This window comes from Amblyomma americanum, chromosome 1 (assembly GCF_052857255.1).
Source record: "Amblyomma americanum isolate KBUSLIRL-KWMA chromosome 1, ASM5285725v1, whole genome shotgun sequence".
NCBI classification, from domain to species: Eukaryota; Metazoa; Arthropoda; class Arachnida; order Ixodida; family Ixodidae; genus Amblyomma; species Amblyomma americanum.
In genome coordinates this window covers 112,334,493-112,358,363 of record NC_135497.1, presented here as the reverse complement: position 1 = coordinate 112,358,363, position 23,871 = coordinate 112,334,493, and the positions used below count along the sequence as shown (strand labels likewise).

The 23,871-nt window shown below is 46.0% G+C and overlaps 1 protein-coding gene across 3 annotated transcripts in view; it reads left to right on the top strand.

The window, feature by feature from the left end:
- Window positions 1-23,871, top strand: part of CTCF (transcriptional repressor CTCF) — a 37,007-nt gene that overhangs the window by 6,197 nt on the left and 6,939 nt on the right. For all 3 annotated transcript variants that reach the window (XM_077646557.1, XM_077646559.1, XM_077646558.1), the window contains exons 2-8: window positions 768-1,148; window positions 3,213-3,488; window positions 4,541-4,684; window positions 4,783-5,709; window positions 9,375-9,641; window positions 13,910-14,110; window positions 14,914-15,115. In XM_077646557.1, coding sequence (XP_077502683.1) covers window positions 855-1,148; window positions 3,213-3,488; window positions 4,541-4,684; window positions 4,783-5,709; window positions 9,375-9,641; window positions 13,910-14,110; window positions 14,914-15,115 — 2,311 coding nt within the window. In that variant the 5' untranslated portion in view covers window positions 768-854. The remainder of the gene's footprint in view (window positions 1-767; window positions 1,149-3,212; window positions 3,489-4,540; window positions 4,685-4,782; window positions 5,710-9,374; window positions 9,642-13,909; window positions 14,111-14,913; window positions 15,116-23,871) is intronic.

The window sequence follows — 23,871 nt, the reverse complement described above, 5'->3', positions numbered from 1 at the left end:
AAACTACGTATCAGCGATTATACTGCTGTTTTTTTTTTTTTCGTTCCTCACATGACCTAAGCACCAAACTACACGTCACACCATCGATCGGTTAATGGGAACCCATACTGAAACAGCGTCGAGAAAAATTCAGTTATGAATTATTTAGTGATCATGGAGAAATACCACATGGTGACCCATTTTTCTAATGTCTAACACATCATTTGAAAGAAGAAAAACATGCACCTAAAATTAGGTGCCTATTGTCTTCTGAAATTAACACAGTTGTGGATGTTCAATATTATGGAGTATAACTTGCTCATATGCATGGAACATAGCAGCTTCACCTAAGAAAAATACTTATGACTGTAAAGTGCTGGCAGTTATAATATTGTGCAGCCCCAGATGAAGTTGCACATTTGGGATGTGTGCACACCACATTCAGATCACATTAAAAAATCACCACCCAAGGAACTCTGCTGATTGTGTATGCTGTAATGTCCATTTTAAATGAGGTGGTATTCACAACCTATTTAAATGAACAATGTTAGTTTAATGTGCATAGTCAAGCCCAATAAATTGCATTTGGCATATATCATGCTAATCACTTATTTGTTGGTTAAATATACAGGTTCTGGCAATGCAGACCAACTTAACAGCATCCATTAAATTCTCTGTACACTAGATTTAACTGCATGAGCCCTTGCAGAGCGAAGGGAGTGAGAAGTTGCAGTGGTAACGAAGTGAATGTCTAATAAAAGTGGCTATTCCCGTTTTTGTTCTTGCAGGTTTGTAACCTGAGTGCATCATCTTTGCTGTGGGTTGCCAAGCACGTGTGAATTAGAAGGACAGCATTTTTCTCAAGTGTGTGAACTATGTCAGACCAGCAGACAGACACACCAACCGATGGAGCCTCTTCTGGTCCAGAGGCTGCAAGTGCTGGTGACTCAGAGGCCATTTCGGACATTCAAAATTACTTGGCATCATTCAACAAGGAGATACAAGGTGATGGGGCATCCTCAGCTGCTGTTGCTGGTGGAGACTCAGCTATCACGAGTGCAGAGACTGACACAGTTGAAACAGAGCCTTCAGTCACCACAGCTGACGGCACCACTACTTTTTATGTGACCCAGACTGCTGATGGTTTTCAGTATGCGACATCAACACAGGTATGCCATTGTAGTGGTCTTAATAAGTGCATGTTGTGAAGTTCACGCATTTATGCTTCTATGGCTGTTGTAGAGGGCTAGTTGTTTTCTTCTGAAAAACATGGTGCATTGATTGGTTGATGCATTGATCACCACTTTTGGCTTGGTAAAGAGAACTTTTTCTGAGAATGGAGTTGCAAGCTACGAAGTCGAAATATGCCCTCTCTTCTTATGTAGCAGATTATGGACCCCACTTGCAGTTATTATATATTGTGATTATTTATTATTTCAGGCATGTTTCTAACACAGTTGGCAGCTTTCAGCATTGAAAGTCAAGGAAAAAAAAGTTTCTTGATTACAACAAATTTGCTGGGTACTTTGAGTTTGTAAGAAAGGTTCCAGCTGCTCCAGCGACGGAGTGAAGATACCACGAAGAAAGTAGTGTGCCAGGTGGCCAGGTGCACCATCGTGCGGCCAAACTATTTGGTGTAATGCACAGTTACGAACTCTCCACCCCTGTAGCCTTCCCTTCATTGTCAAGAAAAGCATTCGCCGATTGTAGGTTAGCCCGGTTTGTTTGCTTAGCAGTCTTGTGCCTAGAGATTGACCGCAACAACAGCAAAGGTGCAGCAACTGTGATAGCTCTCAGTGAGAAACCTGTAATGTTACAAAGAGTGCACTTCCATTATGTGGATTTCTTATTTACAAGTGGTACACATCACTGTTTATTGGACATGTTTGCAACAGTGTGATAATGAAAGAACCTCTTAGAAAAAATATTGTAGGGTAAGAAATTGGTACATGAACGCAAGCTAATGGGCATGAAATTTCAGCATCGTGTGACATTCTAGGAAAATTAAGGGTATGAAATAACAAAAAAGGCATATATATCTAAGGACTACAGTAGTACAAGATCACTACGAAAAAAATAGCTAACTTGAAGAAATTTAAGAATTATACATATCTATAAAGCTGCATTGGAGCAGTTTAGAGCAGTTGCAAACCTATGTGCAGGATACAGAAACGGGATTGGTATAGTTCCAGCCTTGGAAAGAAGAGAATGCCACAACTTTGAAATTGAAAGGCCAGCACTGAGTGCTGTATTTTAGTTGTTTTAACCTAGTTAGAACATTCAGAATCAGATAAATTGTGTAGGCTATGGGTTAAAAGATGCATTGAAAATTTTAATCTGATCAGCCGACTCTTGACACACTGGTTGCTGCAATTCAGGGTTGTAATGAGACAGTGCATGTGCCTTTTCTTCTCTCTTTGAAAATGTCCCCGTCATTCTTGCCCAGTACTGCCACATACCACTGTGGTTGCTTTTTCTTGGTGACTATCTGTGGATGTGGTAGGTGATATGCTTTGAGCGCACCCTGTCCAAATGGAGTATTGTGTGTGTGTTGTTTGCACAAAACCCGCACCGTTAACTGAAAATCTTATAGCGAGAGCTATATATGGGACATCTTCAGGTTGCCAACGTATAACTGGTCCACACAATCACGTGACCACCCCTTGCACGCAGCTGACATCGCTCCGTTGTTCACTGCGTCTGATGAATGACGCTGGCATCACTTGTGATGAAGGGATGGTCACGAAGTTTGTGCCTAAGTTTGAGCTGCCTATGCAGTATCGCCTGCATGTGCTGGTGATGCTTCACACTTCATTCATAGCATAGCTTGAAGCAATAGAGTCCTCACTCTGCTGAAGCCAGAGTGCATGTGTCTGCGTAGCGGTTATAAGTAGTTGTATGGAAAGCCACGGTAGTATTCTTGCAGTGGGTGCCTGGAGCATGCTATGAATGAAGGGATTGAAGCAAGGTGAAAGAGGCAGAGTTTTTTAAAAGTTGACATTATTTGTTACGCAACAAGCGGCAATATTGTAAATATTTCTATCAGTGCCTTTAGCACAACCATTTGTGCCGCTAACCTATCAAATGGCAGTTCTCTCTTTTCCAACTGTGGTATTCCACAGCATAAGTTTAAGTCCTATCAGCTTTCTCCTGCATAGAGAAACATGAATGCTTGTTGATTGTTTTGAATGCTAGACCTGTGAGCTACTACTACATTATCTTTACATACGCAGGCTCAATTTGATGGCACTACCGCCTACTACACACCTGCCCAAGCCACTTTTTACACCACTGATGGTGAACAGGCTGCAGAGGGGGCTACTACAGTAACAGGCCCTGGCCAACTGGAGACCATTCAGGGCTATGCCACAACTGCTGACGGCAAGGCTTTTCCAGCTACAACTACCACAAGCGGGGGACTGCAGCAGATTGTTCTTGCTGTTGGGAAAGGTCAAGGAACAGAATCACGTGAGATCGCAGTCACCATTCCAGATTCTATAGGGGATCAGGTGAGTAGCCTCGCACCATTTTTTCATGGCATTGAAGCTGATCCATAAGTTGATGGGAATGTTGTGCTGGCCTTGTGTTGAAAAAAAAAAAAAAAAATTTCATGTGGTGTGGCGCTGCCAAACCGGCGTATCCAGCCTTGCTCGCCACTCTCACATATGCCGTCAAGATCGGAGTTTAAAAATGCTGGCAAGCAGTGGAGAGCGTTTCCAGTCATTGGGTTACGTTTAGAAGTGTGCAAGCATGTTCTCTGGGCATTTAAGCTACCTCTTTTACTAACTAAGTCAGTACCAGAGTGGTTGAGGCTCTCTGGAACCTGCCGAATGTGTTGATGTTCAAATGGCATCGAGCTTTGGCTGATATGATGTCGCTTTGCCTTATACAGACATATGCTGCTTAGGATTATCACAATTCTGCATGGCAGCATGTGCAGCATCAAGTTTGATGAAAGGTGTGTTGTTCAAAGTGCTGCATATTCAAGCACATTGACTCTGCTTCCTAAATAGGCAAATCTTTAGGTTTGCCTTTAGGCGCAGAGTTACAATTTAGTACTGTGATATTTTTCCATAGCATAACTGTGGTTCCTTCGAAGCTTACCTCCCACCCTCCCCCCTTTTTTCAAAAGAAAGCAAACAAAAGTGCTCTGTGCTCACAATTATTTGCGCTGCAACTTTATGTGTAAAAGGAGGTGAGAAAGGCTAACTTAGCTAAGCCCGAAGCAGTCAGTTGGTGAATTCACAAGGCATGTGACAGCATTGGCAAACAAACTTGAAATGTCATTTGCGGTTGCCAACATGTTGACCATGGATTACACCAAGATCCATCTGGTCAAGGGCACATCAGATTATTTAATTATCTGTTTTTAAATAACGGGGGCTTTGGGTAAGCCTATAATATCTAATTATCAAGGTTTTACTGTACTTGATGTTTAAAGTTTATGTATTACAACGAATTAAATAACATTTCTTGGTTCCTTTCCTTAATTTGAAGGCTACTGTTTCTTTTTCATTTTGTCTCCAAAACAAATTAATTGCTTTGTGGTTTATCATTGCAGGTGCAACATGAGAGCACAGAGGAACTTCTCAAAGCTGTCGAGCAACAGGGCAGGTCTGCTGGAGATGCAGTACAACCGTCGGAGCAGCCCACATTTGTTGCCATGCAGCCTGGCACGTCTCACGATGGAAGTGATGAACAGCAGGTGAGGCATAGGACATGGCCTTGGTCAGAGCGTTTGCTACTTCACTTGGATGCATTGCTTGTGTAACTAATTAGAAAAACTCGTTGTTTTTGGCACAGGTGATCCTGAATACAGGCAACTCTTACCAAACTGTAACCATTGTGCCGTCGGACACAAATCCTGGAGAGGTGAGCTATGTGCTTATTGTGTCCCAGCCAGATGAGAGCAAGGAAGATCTGGCCAAAGCTGACATGGACATGTCAGTGTACGACTTCCACGAGGGTGGTGACAAGGCTGGTGCCGAGATTGTGGCTGAGGAGGCTTCTGCACCCGAACCTGTTGCCAAGATGCGCACCATCAAGATTGCACCCAAAAAAAGCCAGACTGTCACACAGGCGCACATGTGCAACTATTGCAACTACACAAGTCCAAAACGATACTTACTTTCTCGACATATGAAGAGCCATTCAGAAGAGCGGCCTCACAAGTGCTCGGTATGTGAGCGTGGCTTCAAGACTTTGGCGTCATTGCAAAACCATGTCAACACGCACACGGGCACACGCCCACACCAGTGTAAGGAGTGTGATGCGGCATTCACTACTTCTGGAGAATTGGTGCGCCACGTACGTTACCGGCACACCCACGAAAAGCCACATCGGTGCACAGAATGTGATTATGCCTCAGTAGAACTGAGCAAACTAAAACGTCACATGCGCTGTCACACGGGGGAACGCCCATACCAGTGCCCACACTGCACGTATGCCTCGCCTGACACCTACAAGCTCAAGCGGCATCTGCGGATCCATACGGGGGAGAAGCCGTACGAGTGCGATGTGTGCCATGCTCGTTTCACCCAGTCAAACAGCCTAAAAGCGCACAAGCTCATTCACTCTGGTAACAAACCCATCTTCCAGTGCGAGCTGTGCCCAACTACTTGTGGCCGCAAGACAGACCTCCGAATCCATGTCCAAAAACTACATACCAGTGACAAGCCACTGAAGTGCAAGCGATGTGGAAAATCTTTCCCCGACCGCTACACATACAAGGTATGCCAACAGCCTATTTTATGTTATCTTGACATGTCTTATCACTTCAGAAAGTGGTGCCATTTGCGAATGGTTGCTCTCGCCATCCTGCTGTTTTTAAATGCGTAGTGCTGTTAGGAGTATGTAGCAAGTATTTGTCACTTCCTTTTTGGTTTGGCGGCATTTCCAGTTTCTAATTAAAACCATTTTGTTGATTTCTATTGCTAGTATGCATGCAGCATGGCTACAAGTTCAGGTTTAGATTTGTATACTGGTTTAAAAAAAAAAAAAGCACCGTTGAGAAGGAAACATTATGCAAGGCTAACCTTTCTGATACTGTCGTCTTGTCTTACTGGCTCACTGGTCTCACTGGCTCCGGACAGGCCGCCATTGGAATCTGAACCTGGCAACGTTTAAGGTGGACGGATGAGATTCAGAAGTTTGCAGGAATAGAATGGGTGCAGCTGGCAAAAGACAGGGTTAATTGGAGAGACAGTGGGTGCAGTCGTGATGATGATGATGGCAAAATTTTGTGCTTATTAGCATCTTCTATAATCGTAATATTTTTGCTGGCTTGCCGGCATTATTGACATCGTGATCTACGTATAATGGCATTAAATCTGGATGTGTAGCATCAACTCTGAAAATAATGGCGTTAACAAACTTCAGGCATTAAGCATTTACTGTCATTTCTTATGCATGTGTGGCACAAGTATTACATTAGCCTTTAATGGCAGTAGTCAGCTGCTACATGAGAATATTTACTGTCATTAGGCTTGATTGAGGTCACCTTTCAGTTAAATTGAATACATATGCTTTGCCTTTTATCAGTAGTAGGAACATTGTGCACTGGTAATATAGCACCTTCAAGGCAAAAGACATTGTTCCTTTAACATTTTATAGTACATACCTTGTAACTGTAGCATTCACGAATTGGCGGCTGTCATGAAGTGTTATTATCCTCTATATCGGTCTACCATTTTATAATAAACCTTTTAATTGTAGCTATCACGAATTGGTGGCTGTCATGAATAGCTATTACTATCAGTCTGTAGCAGACAGTCTTTGCTGTACAGCTCGTCGGTATTGGATTCTCTTGAACCAGCTACACAGACACAGCAGCTGCACTTGCTGATATTTGACTCACTCACAATGGCTGTAGCCACACCTGTTAAGCAGTGTGTTCAGCTTTGTAAATGCTCAATACAGTCAAACCAACTGATAACAATACTGGTTATAACAATATATCGGATATAACAATGGTCACTTGCGGCACCGTCAGCTTTATCATTTTTCCTGTGGTAAAATAAACTGCTTATAGCAATGCTGTCATAGCACATTATCAGTTATAACAATTAAACCCGGTCATTTAGTGTCATCCATAAAAGAAGCAATAAAAAATGGTGGTGGTTTAGCTCTGGTTAAACCTGGAGTGGCGCGATAGCTACAGCTGGCCGAGTCGAACTAGCTCAGTTGAATTGCAAAGTCAGTCGTTCGCTGCTCGGTTTTGCTGGGGTTTCCTCCTTCATCTTCGCCCCAATTGATACGGCGCATGCACACAGCTGTGGCAGCTCGGTTTCGCTGCCGCGCCGTGCCGCTGGCAGCAGCAGCTGCTTCGCACCACGTGGCTGGTCACGTGACCAACCATGTGACAGTGGGGCGGCGGTGCCACGCTGAAGGCTCGAAATGCTACCGTAATGTAGCTATCGCTACAAGACATTGAAACATTGCAACCGCACCAGCAAAGCCGTGCTTACTACACAAATGCATGCGCATGTGGAGCCGACCAACGGACCAAGCCGGTGCAGCTACACCGCGAAAGCAAAAAGAACCCATGACCACACACTCGGAGACACCGCCACCGGGCGCGCCGAGGGTGCTTGCTTGTTGCGGCGACGCAGGCAGGAGAAGTGACACGACGGATGCGTTCCCCTGTGCAAAAGGCCCATGCAGAGAAAGTAGGGAGCATGGTAGGGAGGTAGGAAGCCTTGGTGGAGCAGTCCATTGCTAACGTTTCTGAGGGGTGCCGCTGCTCGCAGAAAGAAAATGTGCCAGTGCGTTTTTCTTCGTTCTTGCATTCCGAGCTAAGGCTGGCACCAGCAGCACATGCGTTGTTCCATCTGCCCCTGTTCTTTGCTTAACTTGGCCACAGTCCCCGCTTCACAGATTTCAGATGACCCAAGGGCAGGCGTCACCGTGTCAGGCGAGCTTCTGCGTGCTGCCAGTGTGGTTTTTCTCTTGTCAGCTGTCCCCGTACCCTTGGTTCTGCATGCTCCTTGGATTTCCCGTAAGAATTGCTTCCGGAAAGCAGACTTGATGCCAGTGACGTGGAAGCGTGTGAAGCTGCAGCCGGTGCAGTGATGACGGTGCTTTGGTCATCGGTGAGTGGTAATGATTGCGGCATGTCGAGTCGAAGTATTCTTGCACGCTGACGATGCAGTCATGACAAATGAAGACCTCACCGAAGAGGCGATCATGGTCGCAGCTGTTACCGGCGCGGAGAGCAATGAGCAAGAACCTTTGCAAGTTGTAATATAATAGTAAAAGCTCATAATTTGACCTACATTAATTCGGAAATCAGGATATTTCGAGCTTCCGGCACAGCCCTGGCCAACACACATGTAAGACTATGGCGTCATATGCTCACTAATTCGGACATTACGGGTCTCGCACCAGTTAATTCTAACAGGCTCCCGAAGGGTGACTGCGTCCATGTAGGACTGGCGTGGCAAGCAATCGACCAAATAGCCCTGTTCGAACCTGAATTCTGTGCTGGAGGCCATCTGTGCACCTGAGAGGTGCATGCAACGCCAGGCATGACGACAAACGCGCGGCCGCATCTCTAAATCAGTCAAACCGCGTAGTTTCGGTTTTGCTTCTCTGAGATTCGCGCAAGCTCGTAGCAGCCAGCTAACCGAGCCCTACTGCACGCCTTTTCGGGCGCTGATTGGCGCGATTGCATTCATCCGTGTGGTTCTTTCTCCGGTTCTTCCAGTGCGCCGAAACTGCGCACTCTTCACGTGCTGTGCGCTGTTTGTTCAGTGAAGCCTCTTCACACGCAACACTGCTGCATGTGAGGGGTGTGACACAGTAGCGGTAGAGCTCCAGCGCTTGTGCTTCGCACGGTGAACATTGTCGGGGAGGCCCTTACCACTTTTGAGCAGTCCTGCTTCGACACTCCCGAGAATAGGCATGCAATAAAGCATTTATGAAAATGTAAAAAAATGATAATCATCATGCCGTTATCATCTCAAAAGCAAGCAAACCTTGTCCAGACTTTCTCCAAACAAATATACCATGATGCAATCTGTTCTCGTAAGTTTTTCAGGATCATTCAATAATTTGAACATTTTTCTGGTCCCGTGAAGTTCGAATTAAGCTTTTGCAGGCATTAGAACAATCAGAGCCCTCCGGGTCTTTCCTGTCAATGAATGCTCTAAATTTTGTCATCTTTTTTATTGCCACATCCCGGTTATAACGACAGTATTTCCATGCTACTTCAGTATTGTTATTAGTGGGTTTGACTATAACACTATTTTTTACCATGTAGTAGCAGCGGTACAGGTCAAGTGACACTAAATGTGCGAAATGACATTAGCCATGAGAAATCTTCAGTGTGGCAGGGTCACTAAAAATTGTGCAGGTGATGTGTTGTGGTAGCAGTGGTGATTTGTTTTCGTATCCAGGTGCATGTAAAAAGCCATGAAGGAGAGAAGTGCTTCAAGTGTGACCTGTGTCCATACGCGTCCATCTCACAACGTCATCTTGAGTCGCACATGCTTATCCATACGGACCAGAAGCCATTCCGTTGTGATGAATGTGACCAGGCTTTCCGCCAGAAGCAATTGCTGAAGAGGCACAAGAATCTTTATCATGATCCTAACTACGTGCCCCCCATACCTAAGGAGAAGACACACGAATGTCCCGAGTGCTCCAAGGCGTTTCGGCATAAGGTAAGGGGCTACACATGCAGGTTTTATCACATTGAAATAGGTGCTTGACTTTTTCAAATACTGTCAGAAAGGCTCACTTTGATCTTGTGGCATAAGTGGGCATTTACACTCCTTTTTTTTTTTTAAGTAAAGATTTTGTAGCTTAAAGGACATCAATTTTTAATGCAGATGTGATCCCCCCACCCCAAAGGACATTTTTTTTATCAAATTGGCATGAAAATGGTCTTCAATACCTGTACCACCATTCATCGGTTGCAGAAAAAAACTGCGTTGGATGAGCCCTACTAGCTGTAAATTTGGCACACAGTGCCACAAAATGCATGACAAGCTGGACTCGTCGTAAGCAAGAAATGACTGTTTGTGCATGAACATCTTAGCACGGTGCCATGTAGAGCAGTGCAATTATAACATTAAAACAGTTGAAGTAAATACACAAGAGATGGTGCAGTTGATGGAGTTTGTCTGGCCAAAGTGTATCATATTTTTTTCAGAAAGTAACTTGTTCAGAAGTAGAAAACTTCAATATCCATGTGTTTGGCCTGGTTTTTGATATTGCTGTTTAATCATGCGTCACATCTACTTTTCAACCAGTACTTGTACTATTAGCTTTAGGTAGGCCAGGCTTTCAGGCTAAAAAACATTGAGCAGCACCATTTGGCAACCTTACCTTGACAACGAAGCATGCATATAAGGTAGCTTCTAATTTTTTACCCTAGGCCATGCGAGAGACTCTTGCATGGTCCCCCACATCGTATTTTGTGTCTTCTTTAATATAATCACCAGTTTGTTATTCATTATGGTAAACTTTTTTTTTTACTTTATGCACAGTAGGCTTGGAGAACTCACTGGGATACATCCTCCCCTTCCCCCTTTTTACATATCCTCCAATTGACAAGAGGTGGTGGTTTGCTTTGAAAGAAGTGTTTCGTAAAATGTAATTACTAGATATTGCAAAAGTTTATATCTTGCTGCGCATATAAAATAAAAATTAAAGCAAAACACCTTCAAGAACAAAATATATTTGTAGATGATGTTTGTCGTTTTAACAGTTAAACCACGTAGCAGCGTGTTTTATGGCACATTATTTAAATGGAAGGCTTCTGCAGTTCCTGGAAAAGCATACCAAAGGAATTATTTTGCTCTGGTGTATTTTTGTATCTGGACCTCTGTGTGTGCCCAGCCTATGGCTGCAGTAACGCAAAATATACGGTGAGAAAAGTACTAAGGATCGTTACATCTTTTGCGTATTGTCTCAAAATTGCCTTAGACATTAGTAGGTTTTCACAGTAGAATAAGTCGCTCCAGTGGCTGAGTGGTTATGGTGCTCAGCTGTTGACTCGAAGGACACTGGTTTGAGTTTGATGAAAAAGGCTAGAGATCCGTGTACTATTCGATGTTGATGCACATTAAAAATGGGGCGGTCGAAATTATCCGAAGCCCTCTACTGCGGCATCTCTGATAGCCTGAGTCAGTTTGGGCTCGCCGGTGACACAATGGGTACAAGCTTTCCCCTGGTCTGGTGCTCGGCTTATTTAGGGCGAAATGCTTGGGAAATGGGTCTTTGACCCCACCTTGAGAAGTCGAAAATACCTTGTGCTATGGCACTCTTTGGCCACAGATGCCCTTGCGCCATAAAAATCCATAATCATCATCCAAGTCACTTTGGGATGTTAAAGCCCATAAACCATAAAAGAGAATGTTAAAGAATAGCAGAGCGAGTGTAGTAAATTCTAAAATTCAGTGCAGACACAGCTGTACTGTGATATGAAAAGCTGAAGCAGCTGCAGAAAGATACTGCTGGTGCTGTATTGGATTGCCAACAGGTTTTTTTTTCTCTCTTTTGATCAGAAAGTCAAAAGTTTAGCAATTTTGTGAGCTGCACTTCTGCTGGAAGAGACGATAAAGAATTCTGTGCTGAATAGACAGAGTTGTTGATCCTCACGAGAAGGCTGCAATATTTCTTTCTTGTGTATGTGATGCTTTTAGCTCCCTTTTTCATCAAAGGTTCAGTGAGTTGCGCTGCAGTGAAATTTGTGAGACACAATTTATAAATTTGACAAAGACTGCAGCAGATTGAACCTGGCAGTATTTCAAAATCTCTCTCCAACACTTTTCCTTTTTTTTTGACAGCAGAACCATGACGTAAGTATGTGGCTCTCACTTCATGTGAGCAGCTGATTGGTGTCAACTGTCGCCAGCTTGCACAAAGTCATGGTGTTTGATTTTCTGCATAGTAGGAACCGCTTCAAAGTAGCATTGCTTGCCCTTTACAGCTGAATTTGTGCACAACACTGACCTTCTATCACATCAAAGTATATATGTGGTCTCGGCACAGGTCTGTGCTTTACATAATTTATTACATCGCTGTTTTTTCATGAAAAGCTTTGGTTTCGGTTCCCATGGGCTGTGACTTCAGAACAGAGCAGAGAAAAGAGCGGCAAGTAATGTGCTTGCAGCAGGCAGCAAAGCAGCGAATGCACAAGTCACACTGAGTGCATATAACTTGTGTATGTTTTGTGTGCTCTCTTCTGGCATCACAGCCTGTGGAAACCAAAGCCAAAGTCCACCGAGGCATATTTTCTCTGGTTCTGTCATTTCTAAGGCCCTGAACACCATTTTTAGGGCAAAAAAGAAAGGGAGAACCTGAAAACTTTGTGTCCCTGCTTCTTTAATAGGCAACTTGGGTAGAATTTGTGCATGTTGAGTTTATTTCTTAGAAGCTCTGTTTTCATGCGAGAATTTTTTTTTTTTGGACTAACATTATTTGAAAATAGCAAAAAGCAGATGAAAATGTGTGCACAAAGCTTGCATTAGATAAAAGAAAAAAAGCAGATGAACAGTTGTGCACAGAGCTCACATTAAATAAAAAGAACACTGCAGTGCATGGCCTGCATTACCATCTATGCTGCTAAAAGTAACCATTGTTGAAACTGGTGAGGTTATGCGCGTGCACTGTGTAGGATAGGCACCAATTTTCGAGCCCCGTTCAATTTGAGACATGAGATGCATGATTGCGTCATGCAAGTTAGAACACTGAGTGAGGGTCAGCAGCACTTGCCGGTAACCCACAGTGTTGCGTGAATTGTCCATATTGGAATGGAAGAAGCCTTGGAAACAGTCTGTTATTCAGAAATGGTTCACTAAATTTCCTCGGTGACCAACAAATCTCGCAAAAGAATTGTCTCTAGCCCACTCGCTGCCATTTCTGTCTCTCATCTCTCAAATTTTGACATTGGCAGGTATGCAAGGCAGGCATGCAGGTGCTGTGTTGTCTTCGAAGATTGTGCTCAAATTTTATCCTTCACTGCTTTCTGTTTTGTTTAAATCAAAACTTCAGCACTTGAGGTCATTTGAATGTAGTAAAACAGTATATTGATTTCAAATAAATACCTCTTTAGTTGCTGAGCCAATGTGTATCTTTGGTCAAATGTTTGCATCGGTAAGATGTAGTGAAAGATATTTTGAGAATATAGTATGCAGGTTTTATTTTATTTGCCTTAGTTTGTTTACACCACCATAGACTCTCATTTCAAGTACATGCGACATGAATTGTCAACACTTAAGCAGAAGTTATAAAATGAGGGCTGGGCAAGTGTTGTTAAATTCTGCCAGTGCACCTCTAAGTAAATCCGGTCTGGAGAGTAGCATTAGTTATTCTGCTAAGCACCAATAGGAAGGAACAACAAGTGAGTAGCAGTTTCAGATAATGTTGGAAAAAAAAGCACAAATCAACAATGTTTTCCTTCAGACATAATTTTACTAGCGAAAGTATAAGACACCAGGAGAAGAAGAACACAGGACAACGCTGGTGAAATTATGTCTGAAATATACTAGCCCACATGGTTACCTTGTTAATGTTTTCCTTACGTGTTATGAGCAGTAATACGTTGTATGTATACCTTATTATATTAGTTTCTAATGGAGCTGAACTTCTAGCTACGTCTTGTCATCCAGCAGCTTTCAGCTATGCTCAGCTTTTGTGGACCCCTAATTTCCTGGTACCTTCAGGGGCAATTTCAGAGTATCAGTTTTATTTGTGACATTCTGTACACATTACGTGTGAGACATCTTGCATAACTTATGCTGAACTTGTTCACTAGTGCGATGCAAGAGTCGCAAGAGTTACCTTGAAGCAGTACTGAGAGTATTGAAACACAGTGAACACATCTACTGACTATTAAGCCAATCCCATTCTGCTGAGTATAGGTTCAGTTTTGAAGTGCAGTTGGTGCATGTTAGTGCAACTCACTGGTTGTATGCTGGTACAGGGCAATCTAATCCGGCACTTAGCCATACACGACCCAGAAGCAACGGCTGCCGAGCGGGCAGAGGCCATGCGCATCGGTGAGCCCAAGGGTCCTGGGGAAGAGCCAGATGGTGAAGAAGATGACTACATGTTGGACGATGATGAAGATGATGACATGGATGACATGGCCATGGAGGATGGCATGGTCAATGAAGGCCAACAGGTATGCTCACCAGTAACTGTGTTTTTGGTTTCTGGGGTCTTGGAGTTCTGTCATTGTTATTTTGGAGCCTTGTGGCATGGGAGCTACCAGACCTTGTTACATTAAAAAATAATGCAAGTGTGGGAAGGTCGGTGGCAACACGACGCAGGGATTTAGTCTGAAGTTTGGAAGTAGTTCATGTTACTGGAATCGCAGCTATCATTTCTTAATGTACTTTATAGGGGATACCTCCCTGTGTTACAGCACTTTGCTGTTCTAGCACTGTGCCAGGCCTGGTTGTTTTGAATACATAGTGGTTCTTGTGTGCAGTTTCCACAAACTCTGTCTACAGTGGTATTGTTGGCTGCGCTAGCCATTCTCAGACAAAAAAGCAGAAGATTAAGAACAACATGCCAGGTTCCTGTTTCTTCAAAACCCACAAAAGTACGTTTGTGTAAGTGTAACGGCATACTTTGAGGTGCTTGCTCTGGGCCCGGTCACCAATGCCGTATGCATGGCCAGACATTCCAGTCACACTCCAACACCTAAAGTAGCCAGGGTTTGCCCATAAATGCTTTCGGATTTGATCTCTGCAGAGAATCCACAAATTCAAGTAATTGGTTGAATAAACTTAGGTGGCTCTGAGCTTTTCGCATGCAGTCAGTCATGTGATGGGTGAGATCTGACAAAAAAATACCTTTCAAGAGCCTGCTGCAGAAGTGGGGGTCAAAGTTTTATTTTTGGTCAAATATCTGGAGCTTTCGTCTGGAGCCAATTATGACATTTTGATGTCTTTTTCGTTTTTTTTTTTTTTTTTTTTTCAGGTGGTCGTATTTGAGGTGATACAGATTCCTGCAGCGGATGGTGTTACTATGGAGCAGCACGCAATACGAGCAGTGTCTGAAGACGCGCTGCGCATGGCAAGCAATGGTAGTGTCATCACTGGTGCCGATGGCCAGGAGCTTACCATCATTCAGCAAGTCCCTCAGGATCAAGCTGTTGTCACTGAGGCAGTGACCAAGGCTGGTCAGTGCTTTTTGTTATTTTCACATGGCCATGTTGCAATCCGGAGGGGGCTAATAGCATCCCATGAATTTGGAAATAGGGAGTGTTAGATCACTTGTCTCTGCTGTTTGTTTTTGTAAATTTCCTTTTAGGAGTTCTTTTTTTTTTTTTTAAGACCTCGCTCAATTGTTCTGAAGGATACGCCTTCTGGTCTGGTTGCTATCCTGGACTCGCCTGATGAGGGACACACAACACACAAAAGAGCGCCTTAACACTGGTTTATTTCGTGCATAACAGAATATTACTAAGAGAAGAATGTTGGTGCTTTCCCCGAACCACACAAAGGAAATATGTTGTTACAGTCAAAAAGAGTTCCTACCCTGGCTGTGCAACGAAAACAACCTCATGCTCACTACAGGCATGTGGTGCAGTTCAAAGAGTCCCAGCCCTGGAAATGGAACAAACACTACCTTGCGCTCTCTGCAGCCATTGCTCAGTGCAGCTACTACAGTCGAGCCCACATATAACGGCCCCACTTAAGACGAACTTTCGCTTATAACGAACGAGACCTGCGCGACCGTCAAAATATACATTATTGCAATGGCACAAAATCACACATATAACGAACGTCATTAAGTCCTGCTGACCGGTTACAGTGAACGGACGGCGTAAACACGGCGCCGCGATGCGAGATAACCTGCCTCTGACCCCTTTGTGCACGCGGCATGTTTTCCCGAGCCTCATCGCACGTGAACTGCCCGCCCCGTTTCGTGCCGCTCTCAAGCGCGCTACCCTTTCCCCGCCAACGCGCCTTCCAAGACCAGATTGCACTCCCGCCCCTCCTCGCAACTCCGCTCTCCTCTCTCTCCTGCAAATCCGTGCGTGGCCTCCGCGATCAACCGCGCTGCTGCCTGGGCTGATCTTGGAGGCCACGCTCCGTGAAGTAAGCCTTCCGTGGGAGCCAAGAGGTACAGTACAACCTCGTTAATTCGAAGTCATTGGGACCGCGAGAAATCTTCGAATTAACCGAACACACCAAGAAATACGACTTAGGCAAAAAAATTCGTTGCAGGAACGTGCTACCTTTATTTGGCATATTTTGAATTACTACTGAAAATAATCAGAGATGCTGGTTTGCCGCGTCCGGTAGTTTGCGGCTCCGAAGGTCATGCTCTCGAGTTGGCCAACTACGTGAAACATATCTGTACTTCCACCGTGGCATTCAACGAAACTGCGGATAACGTTCAGCGATCCGATAACCTCACCGAGTGCAGGTGCTCGGGGAGGCTCGTCGTTGTCGTCGTCGCTATCGTCGCTGTCATCGCGCTTGTTCGTAACAGCAGTAATCTCACTCTCCAAGTCAGAGTAGCCTGTCTGCTCTTCGCTCTCAAAGTTGAGATACTCGGCGAAGCCGACTGTGTTGGACTCACCCTCCTCTGCGCAGAGTGCATTGATGCGGTCGCAATACTCTGCTCCTCCTTCGTCAAGCATAGCACATGGGTAGTCTGCATCGGCATCAACGGTGCTTTCACTGGAAAAACCAGCTTGTTCAAAACAACGCCTGATCAATGCGGGCTCCACTTGTTTCCAAGCGTACACCATGAGGCATATGGCTCCGAGGAGGTCGATGGAGTACTCTTTGCCATTGTCGTAGCAAAGGAGCATGCGCTTGAGCAGGTGGTGCCGATAAATCTTCCTAGTGTGGTGAATGACGCCTTGGTCCATTGGCTGTGAGATCGAAGTGGTGTTCGGAGGTAAAAATACCATCCTGATGGCCTGCAGATGTGGGATGTCGCCATGTACCGGGCAGTTGTCAACGACAAACAGGACATTCCTGCCTGTGGCCATGAACTTGCGGTCAAGTTGCCGCACGTACTCCTCAAATATTGCACCTGTCATCCAGGCTTTCTTATTGTGCCTGTAGACGAGTTCATCCTTTGGCGGCAGCCGCGCATTTTTGAAGCAGCGAGGCTTCCCCGTCTTCCCGACAACCAGTAGCGGCAGCTTGTGTTTACCGCACATGTTCGCGCCGAACAGCACAGTAATCCTGTCCTTGGCCTGTTTCCTACCCTTGATGGCGGTGTTCTTCACTGCGAATGTTTTTGTTGGCAGCATCTTATAAAAAAGTGCAGCCTCATCAAGGTTGTAAACGTCGTCTGCACCGTACTCGCTAAGCAGCGGCGCCAATGTGTGGTTTTTCCAATCTTCGACAACGCTCTCGTTAGTGCTGCCGCTCTCACCACAGACGGTCAGAAAGGTTAAATTATTGCGTTCTTTAAAACGGCAAAACCATCCATTACTGCACTTAAATTCTTCGTGCCCAAGTTGTAGAGCTAGGTCGTTGGCCTTCTCCCGCAGTAGCGTTCCATTGATGGGAAGGTGGGCTGCGTTTGCTTTCTGCAGCCAGCGAAGCAGAGCAGATTCCACATCTTCATACGTGGGAGCCCGCACTCGTGACCGCTTCGAAGAATATGTCTTGCCGTAAGCCTCTAGTATTTTTGACTTGTTGCTCAATATTGTGGACAACGTCGAGAGGGGCACGCCATGCCTTTTGGCCAACTCGGTCTTCGAACAAGCGCTCTTGCCTGCTTCCTGGATCAAGCAGAACTTCTGCTGCAGCGTTAAAGTCTTGTACTTTGGCATTTCGTCCACTGCTACGGTCAAAATGCTAGCACTTCTGCACAGTCCCCGCAAAAAACAACGGCACAGTAGCCGACCCCCAAACGCGGCGCACAACACAAAGAAATGGCGCAGGCGAGACCTGCGTCCCTGTGTGGCGGTGGTGGCGGCGCACTTGCAGCGTCGGAGGCATGGGGGAAGAGTGGACGAAGCACGCCATGGGACGGAGTGGGGTCGAGATCACGTGATAAAAACCGGTATGCCCGCCGCGGTGCAGTGAAGCACGTCTTCTCCTCTGCAGGCGCGCGTTTCGGCGGTCCGCGAGGTGCACTGCGGACCGATTTTTGTGCCGAGAGTGCTCCGGCTGGGGCACTTCGCCTACAAATCATCACCGTTGCTATGTGGCTTTGCCTCGCGGCTCTGTAGGGCCGTCGTTTCGCCGGGTTTGCGGCGAAACATGGATCAGGCATTGCCGCATAGCACCCCAAATTTTCGAATTAACCGGGCTGGCGCAGGCCACCTGTTCGAATTATCCAGCCAAATTTACATTGGAAAATACGGGACCGCAGAAAACCTTCGAATTATCCGGGATTTCGAATTAACCGAGTTCGAATTATCGAGGTTTTACTGTATATGCACTGACGCTCACGGACGCCCCTCATTGGTCTCTCCGCTGGCGCTGTGCGTCTGTATATCTTTAGCTTGATTGCCGCTTGTGCATGTTGCAAGTCTACCCTGTCACACGCTTTTGTCACTTTTGTTGCAGTGTGAGCGTTTCGTTGGCTTCGTTCAAATCTCAGGCCCTGGTTGCAGTTCGGGATGGCGGACGGGAACGCCGTGCCCATTCCCATTGTATTAAGCGGTAGAGATGATGAAAGTGGCCAGGGCGGGGTGGCAGCCACTTGCCTGCGGAACTGCTTCCACAGGGCCGGCTTCGGAAGATGACCAGCCCTGCAGCTATTTGTGGCAGCGTGTCGTTGACTCCGACATGGGGGGGGTCATGACATTGGTTGGAGTGATTTTATTTCTGTCGATGACGATGCCGATACCGCGGAACCGTGCACAGACGAGGGCATCGTTTCTGAAATGCGGGACGAGAGTGATGCGGAGAAATCAGATGAGGATGAAACTTCGGAGCCAGCGCCCATAAGCGCACCTGTAGCAATGGGCTACATAGAGAGCCTCAGACAACTTGTCTATGCCAAGGGCCTCGGCTGCTCACCTAGCGCGAGCACTGCGTCCCGTGCCACTGCCAGCTTAGTCCTCTTCGTCACACTACCTAGGGCCACTGAGCGATCGTCCCGATCTGTGACAAAGAGATTCATGAAAGGGTGATGGGCTTCAGAGGATTGTGAGGCAGGAAGGAGAAAGTGGTGAGGTGCTGGCTGCCACGATGAAGGAGCTGGCTGAATGATTCCTGGTCGGTGAAGTTTTCAAGCCGCAGGTCACCAGGAGCCGATGGCCGAGGGCTCAGGACGTGCCGAACACCATAGGCAGGGGAACGATGTCATCATGTGTGGGCAGCATCTCGGGCCGATGGAGTCGGCAGGTCAGGTCCTTGCGTCAGGTTCAGTTCGTCGTGTAGAGTGGTCTGACCGGTGGATGGGGCAGGGGAACAATGGCGAAATCGGTTCAGGTGCGAAAGGCTGGGGCACGGCCAGGCAACGGAGGCCAAGAACTCACGGCCGACGCATGCGCCGAAGATCCAGGACCAGTATGGGCATGAACTCCGCACCTTACATCAAATGTTATGTGGTGACCAACTGAAGAATGAGGCGGCGATGAACGATGGCAGTGAGATGATTTTAATGGCCGCTGGCCTAGCGCGAGCGCTCCGTCCCACGCCACTGCCAGCTTCGTCTTCGTCACAATATGTCGAAAGAGCTTTGCTATAAAGCGGATATACCGAACTGCTGAGCGACGGGCTGTGCTCAGTATGATGGCATTGGCAGGCTTTGCTTGCCACATAGCGCTAAACAGACACGGACGCAGGGAGACAAACAGGACGGGCGCTAACTTACAACTGAACTTTTATTGCATGAAACCAGGCAATATCAGCACTTTCTTAACAGTGAAAAAGAGGTAACACTCAAACAATGTTATCGTCGAACAACATTACGGATTAGCAGACATGAAATGCATTTCTTTGTCAGATAAAAAAAAAACAGAGGCAGTACTGACGCACATTTCTTCTTTTGGCGACATTATATTGAACGTCTCTATAATTTCCCGTGTAAGCTTATCTTTGTGGCAGTCAATGATAAGAGAGCTTTTAAAATCCGGATAAAGCCTGTTTCACATGCTAGCGAAAATGCCAGCGAATCCTGTCGCCGCGACATAAAAACTTGTTTTGACCCGTCGCGGCGGCTCAGCTGGCCAGAGCAAAGGGGTTCCAACAAGTTGGAAATTTTCGCAGCGACAGCGCGATAGCTCCGCCCTCTGACCAATGACTGCACGGCGGAAAAGTGACGTGACAAGAAGAGGATTCGCGCGGGAAAGACCATGTTTGTTTACTACACGTGCTTCCGACACGCACGTACGAACTTAAGAGAATGATATTATTGGCATCAGAATATGAAGTAATCGATATTTAACAAACAAAATTTCTTTAGTTCTGAACAAAATGTGACCAATCTTGGAAAAATAATGCATGAACATTGTCCATGTTGATGGTTGCAAACCACTGGAACCAAACGCGAGCTCGTATTCTTTGCCAGCAACACTGGGATTCGCAGTGGCAGTAAACGCTCTTTAGCAACGCATGTGAAACAGAACCTTCCGAAAAGCATCACTGTGCCGAGCTGCTGGTCGCTCAATCGCTTGCATGTGAACCGCCCTTAACAACCAGGGCACTTCTTTGTTTTTCCATCTTTTTCTTTTGCATTGATGTGGCCAGCAGGATGCCCTTTGACACCATTCCTGATATCATTGTTGTGTTCTCGCAACCTGTCATCAGCTGGCCACATCTGTCAGCTGGCCACATCAGCGCAAAAGAAAAAGATGGAAAAACAAAGAAGTGCCCTGGTTGTTATCCGGATTTTAAAAGCTCTCTTATCATTGACTGCCACAAAGATCAGCTTACATGGGAAATTGTAGAAGCGTTCAGTATAATGCCGCAGAAACAAGATACAGTCGCCGACCGATTTTTCGGACACGAAGGGACCCCAAAAATGGTCCGAATGATCGAACAGTCCGAAAAATCCAATCCGTGAAGTACAAAAAAAATCACATTATTGAGATGAAATCGGCTTAAAAAAGTCACCGATTTTACCTTGCGGAAAATTTCATTTGCTGGCGATGATTTGCGCCTGCATTTGCGCCAAAGTTGTGCTTTCACTGTACACTCTATGAAGCAAGGTCACGGCATTTACCTGAATACTTCCCACGCTTCTTTGACGGACCCGGCGGCACCGGCGGGGCCATGTTGTCCACGACCCGAGTATGTACCACACCGCTCGTCAAACACACGCAAAGACGAGGCACTTTTCGTTCAAAGCGGTGGAATTGCTGGACGCAATCACAAAACGGCGGACGGAGGTAACCACGTGAAGATGGAGCGCCACTCGGTCGACGCGGTCAAAGGAACTCAAGTGACGAAACGGCGAACTTTACCCACCGCGGTGGCTCAGTGGTTAGGGTGCTCGGCTATTGACCCGGAGTACCCGGGTTCGAACCCGACCGCGGCGGCACCATTTTGACCAAGGCGAAACGCAAAGGCGCCCGTGTGCTGTGCGACATGTCGGTGCACGTTAAAGATCCCCAGGTGGTCAAAATTATTCCAGAGCTCTCCACTACGGCACCTCTTTCTTCCTTACTTCTTTCACTCCCTCCTTTATCCCTTCCCTTAGGGCGCAATTCGGGCGTCCGCCGAGATGCGAGACAGATACTACGCCATTTCCTTTCCTCAAAAACCAAGCGATAACTGCCCAGGACAACATTGTCGACAAAAGCAAGTTGATGGTGATGACAACCCGACTGCCACCTCGGAGTGGCAGAGTTCGCAGGAACCTCTACTAGCAAAAATGAGGTACCGAAAGTATGTTAAGCCAATCCAACTGCAGAGTAAATCCACCGCAATCCAAGATGGCGCCTTTTGCGCCAGCGAAAAGCCGATAAGATGGCCGATTTTGGCCCACAGGCGACTGAAATTAGTCCGGAAAATCGAACTTTTGGACTTTTAAAGTCCGAAATATCCGTCGCAAATATGTATGCGCTTCTATGGGGTGACTGACGGTGCCTCTTAGAAGTCCAAAATATCCTACAAGTCCGAATTCCGAATTACCAGTCGGCTACTGTACGTGCGTCAGTGCCGCCTCCGTGTTTTTATCTGACAAAGAAATGCATTTCATGTCTGCTAATCCGTAATGTTGTTCGACGATAACGTTGTTTGAGTGTTACCTCTTTTCACTGTTAGAAAAGTGCTTATATTGCCTGGTTTCATGCGATAAAAGTTCAGTTGTAAGTTAGTGCCTGTCCTGTTTGTCTCCCTGCGTCCGTGTCTGTTTAGCGCTATGTGGCAAGTGAACCGTCACCAACTTGCCCAAGCTTCCACTCTAGCAGGCTTTGGTTCATCACTGCACGGGTGGCTGGTGATGGAGCGGCAAGCGTTTGTTCCACGGTTCACATTTTATCTCGCTTTGCCAACAGTGCCACAGAGGATATAGCGGCAAAAAAAGCTTGATACAGCTTTCCTGCAGCCGTTCTCTGTTCACGTTGACTATCGCATAGCGGTGGTGGTGAAAACGGCGATGGCTTTCGTCCTGCTGTCCGAGTTTTTATGCGGCACTGCCGTAATACGAGGATGCCACCCAAGCTGGCATTTGATCTACTGCCGCCGCGTGTTGCGGTGCGGTGCAGCGAAGCCAACTAGCGTTTACCGCTCAGTTTTCTCTGGCCTCAGCCATTGCCACGAGCGGCTTCGAAATGGTGCTGAAACTATGGATAAGGTCTTTCCCTGTTGCCATTCTTTCACTGACTAAATTTAGCTTTTCTATCGCGAGTTTCTTGGCGACATTTTATATTAAGAATTTCAGTTGTTTCAAACTATTATGATTTCTTGCCAGTTCTCTATAACAAGGTTTCTCTTTATAAGCACGAAGTACTAGTTGGGATTCGCATGTCTCTCCTCTCCCATTTGATCTTGCGTTACACCACGCTGAAGGCCACTCACAGGTGGCATTGGTTGAGCTGAAGGACAGCATCAAATTTCATGTCATGGTTGATTTTATTACAGGAGAGAAAAGCACACACTTTGGCGAGCATTTTTGTATATGAAAAGGTTCTTATTTATTTACTCAAGCTAACAGCATTTGTTGTAAAAAATTTTCCACTTGATTCACTCCCACTTTATTACATTGAGCAACCGATTTGTTTGGACTCGGCAAAACCCGGAAAATGGTACAGATAATCAAACAGAAAAATTTTCTTCTAACAAATCTCTTTTCCGAGAAAAACCGACTTTAAAAAATCTCAAAGTTCACCACTCCCCACGTTCTGTTTTCAGGCAATAATATTTTACTGCATCTGAACCAAGGTTTATGCTTTGGTCATGTCCATGCCACCTCACGTCACAGTACCAGAGTGCACCCAGGTCATGTTGCAGATGAAAGCATGCACCGCGTGAATTAATAATTTTTGTAATAAGGGAGTAATTGCTCATTGACATCCACCCAAGCACAGATTAAAGTATACTTGTACAGTAATCCCTCGTTATAACGAAGTCAGCGGGACGGCAAGAAATTCATTATAAGCGGTAATTCGATATAAGCGACCACCCGAGAAAATCTAAAGCAGTCGAGCTTTAATTGCACCGCAACGGGGAGGAAGTCAAAATACAATGTTTTCAGTGAAGCAAAACATTAATCAGGGGCAAAAAAGGCAGTGAGCTTAGGCTGTTTCAAGTTCAATTACTGGGCGCGTGCAACCCCTGCTCTAATCTGACCAAGCATTGCACGAGGCTGCGGCCGCCGCCCATTCATTCAGCCTTCGGGGTATTTCGAATCGCGAAGGCAGTGGCCACTTTTGTGGGGGTATTTCGGGGTATTTCGAAGGCAGAGGCCGCTCTCAATAGGGGGGGGGTCACGGAAATGCCGTGGCTCAAGTCTGAGATTGTGTTTGTTGTGCTCTCAAAAAACAATTAGCCACTCATTGTAGGTGTG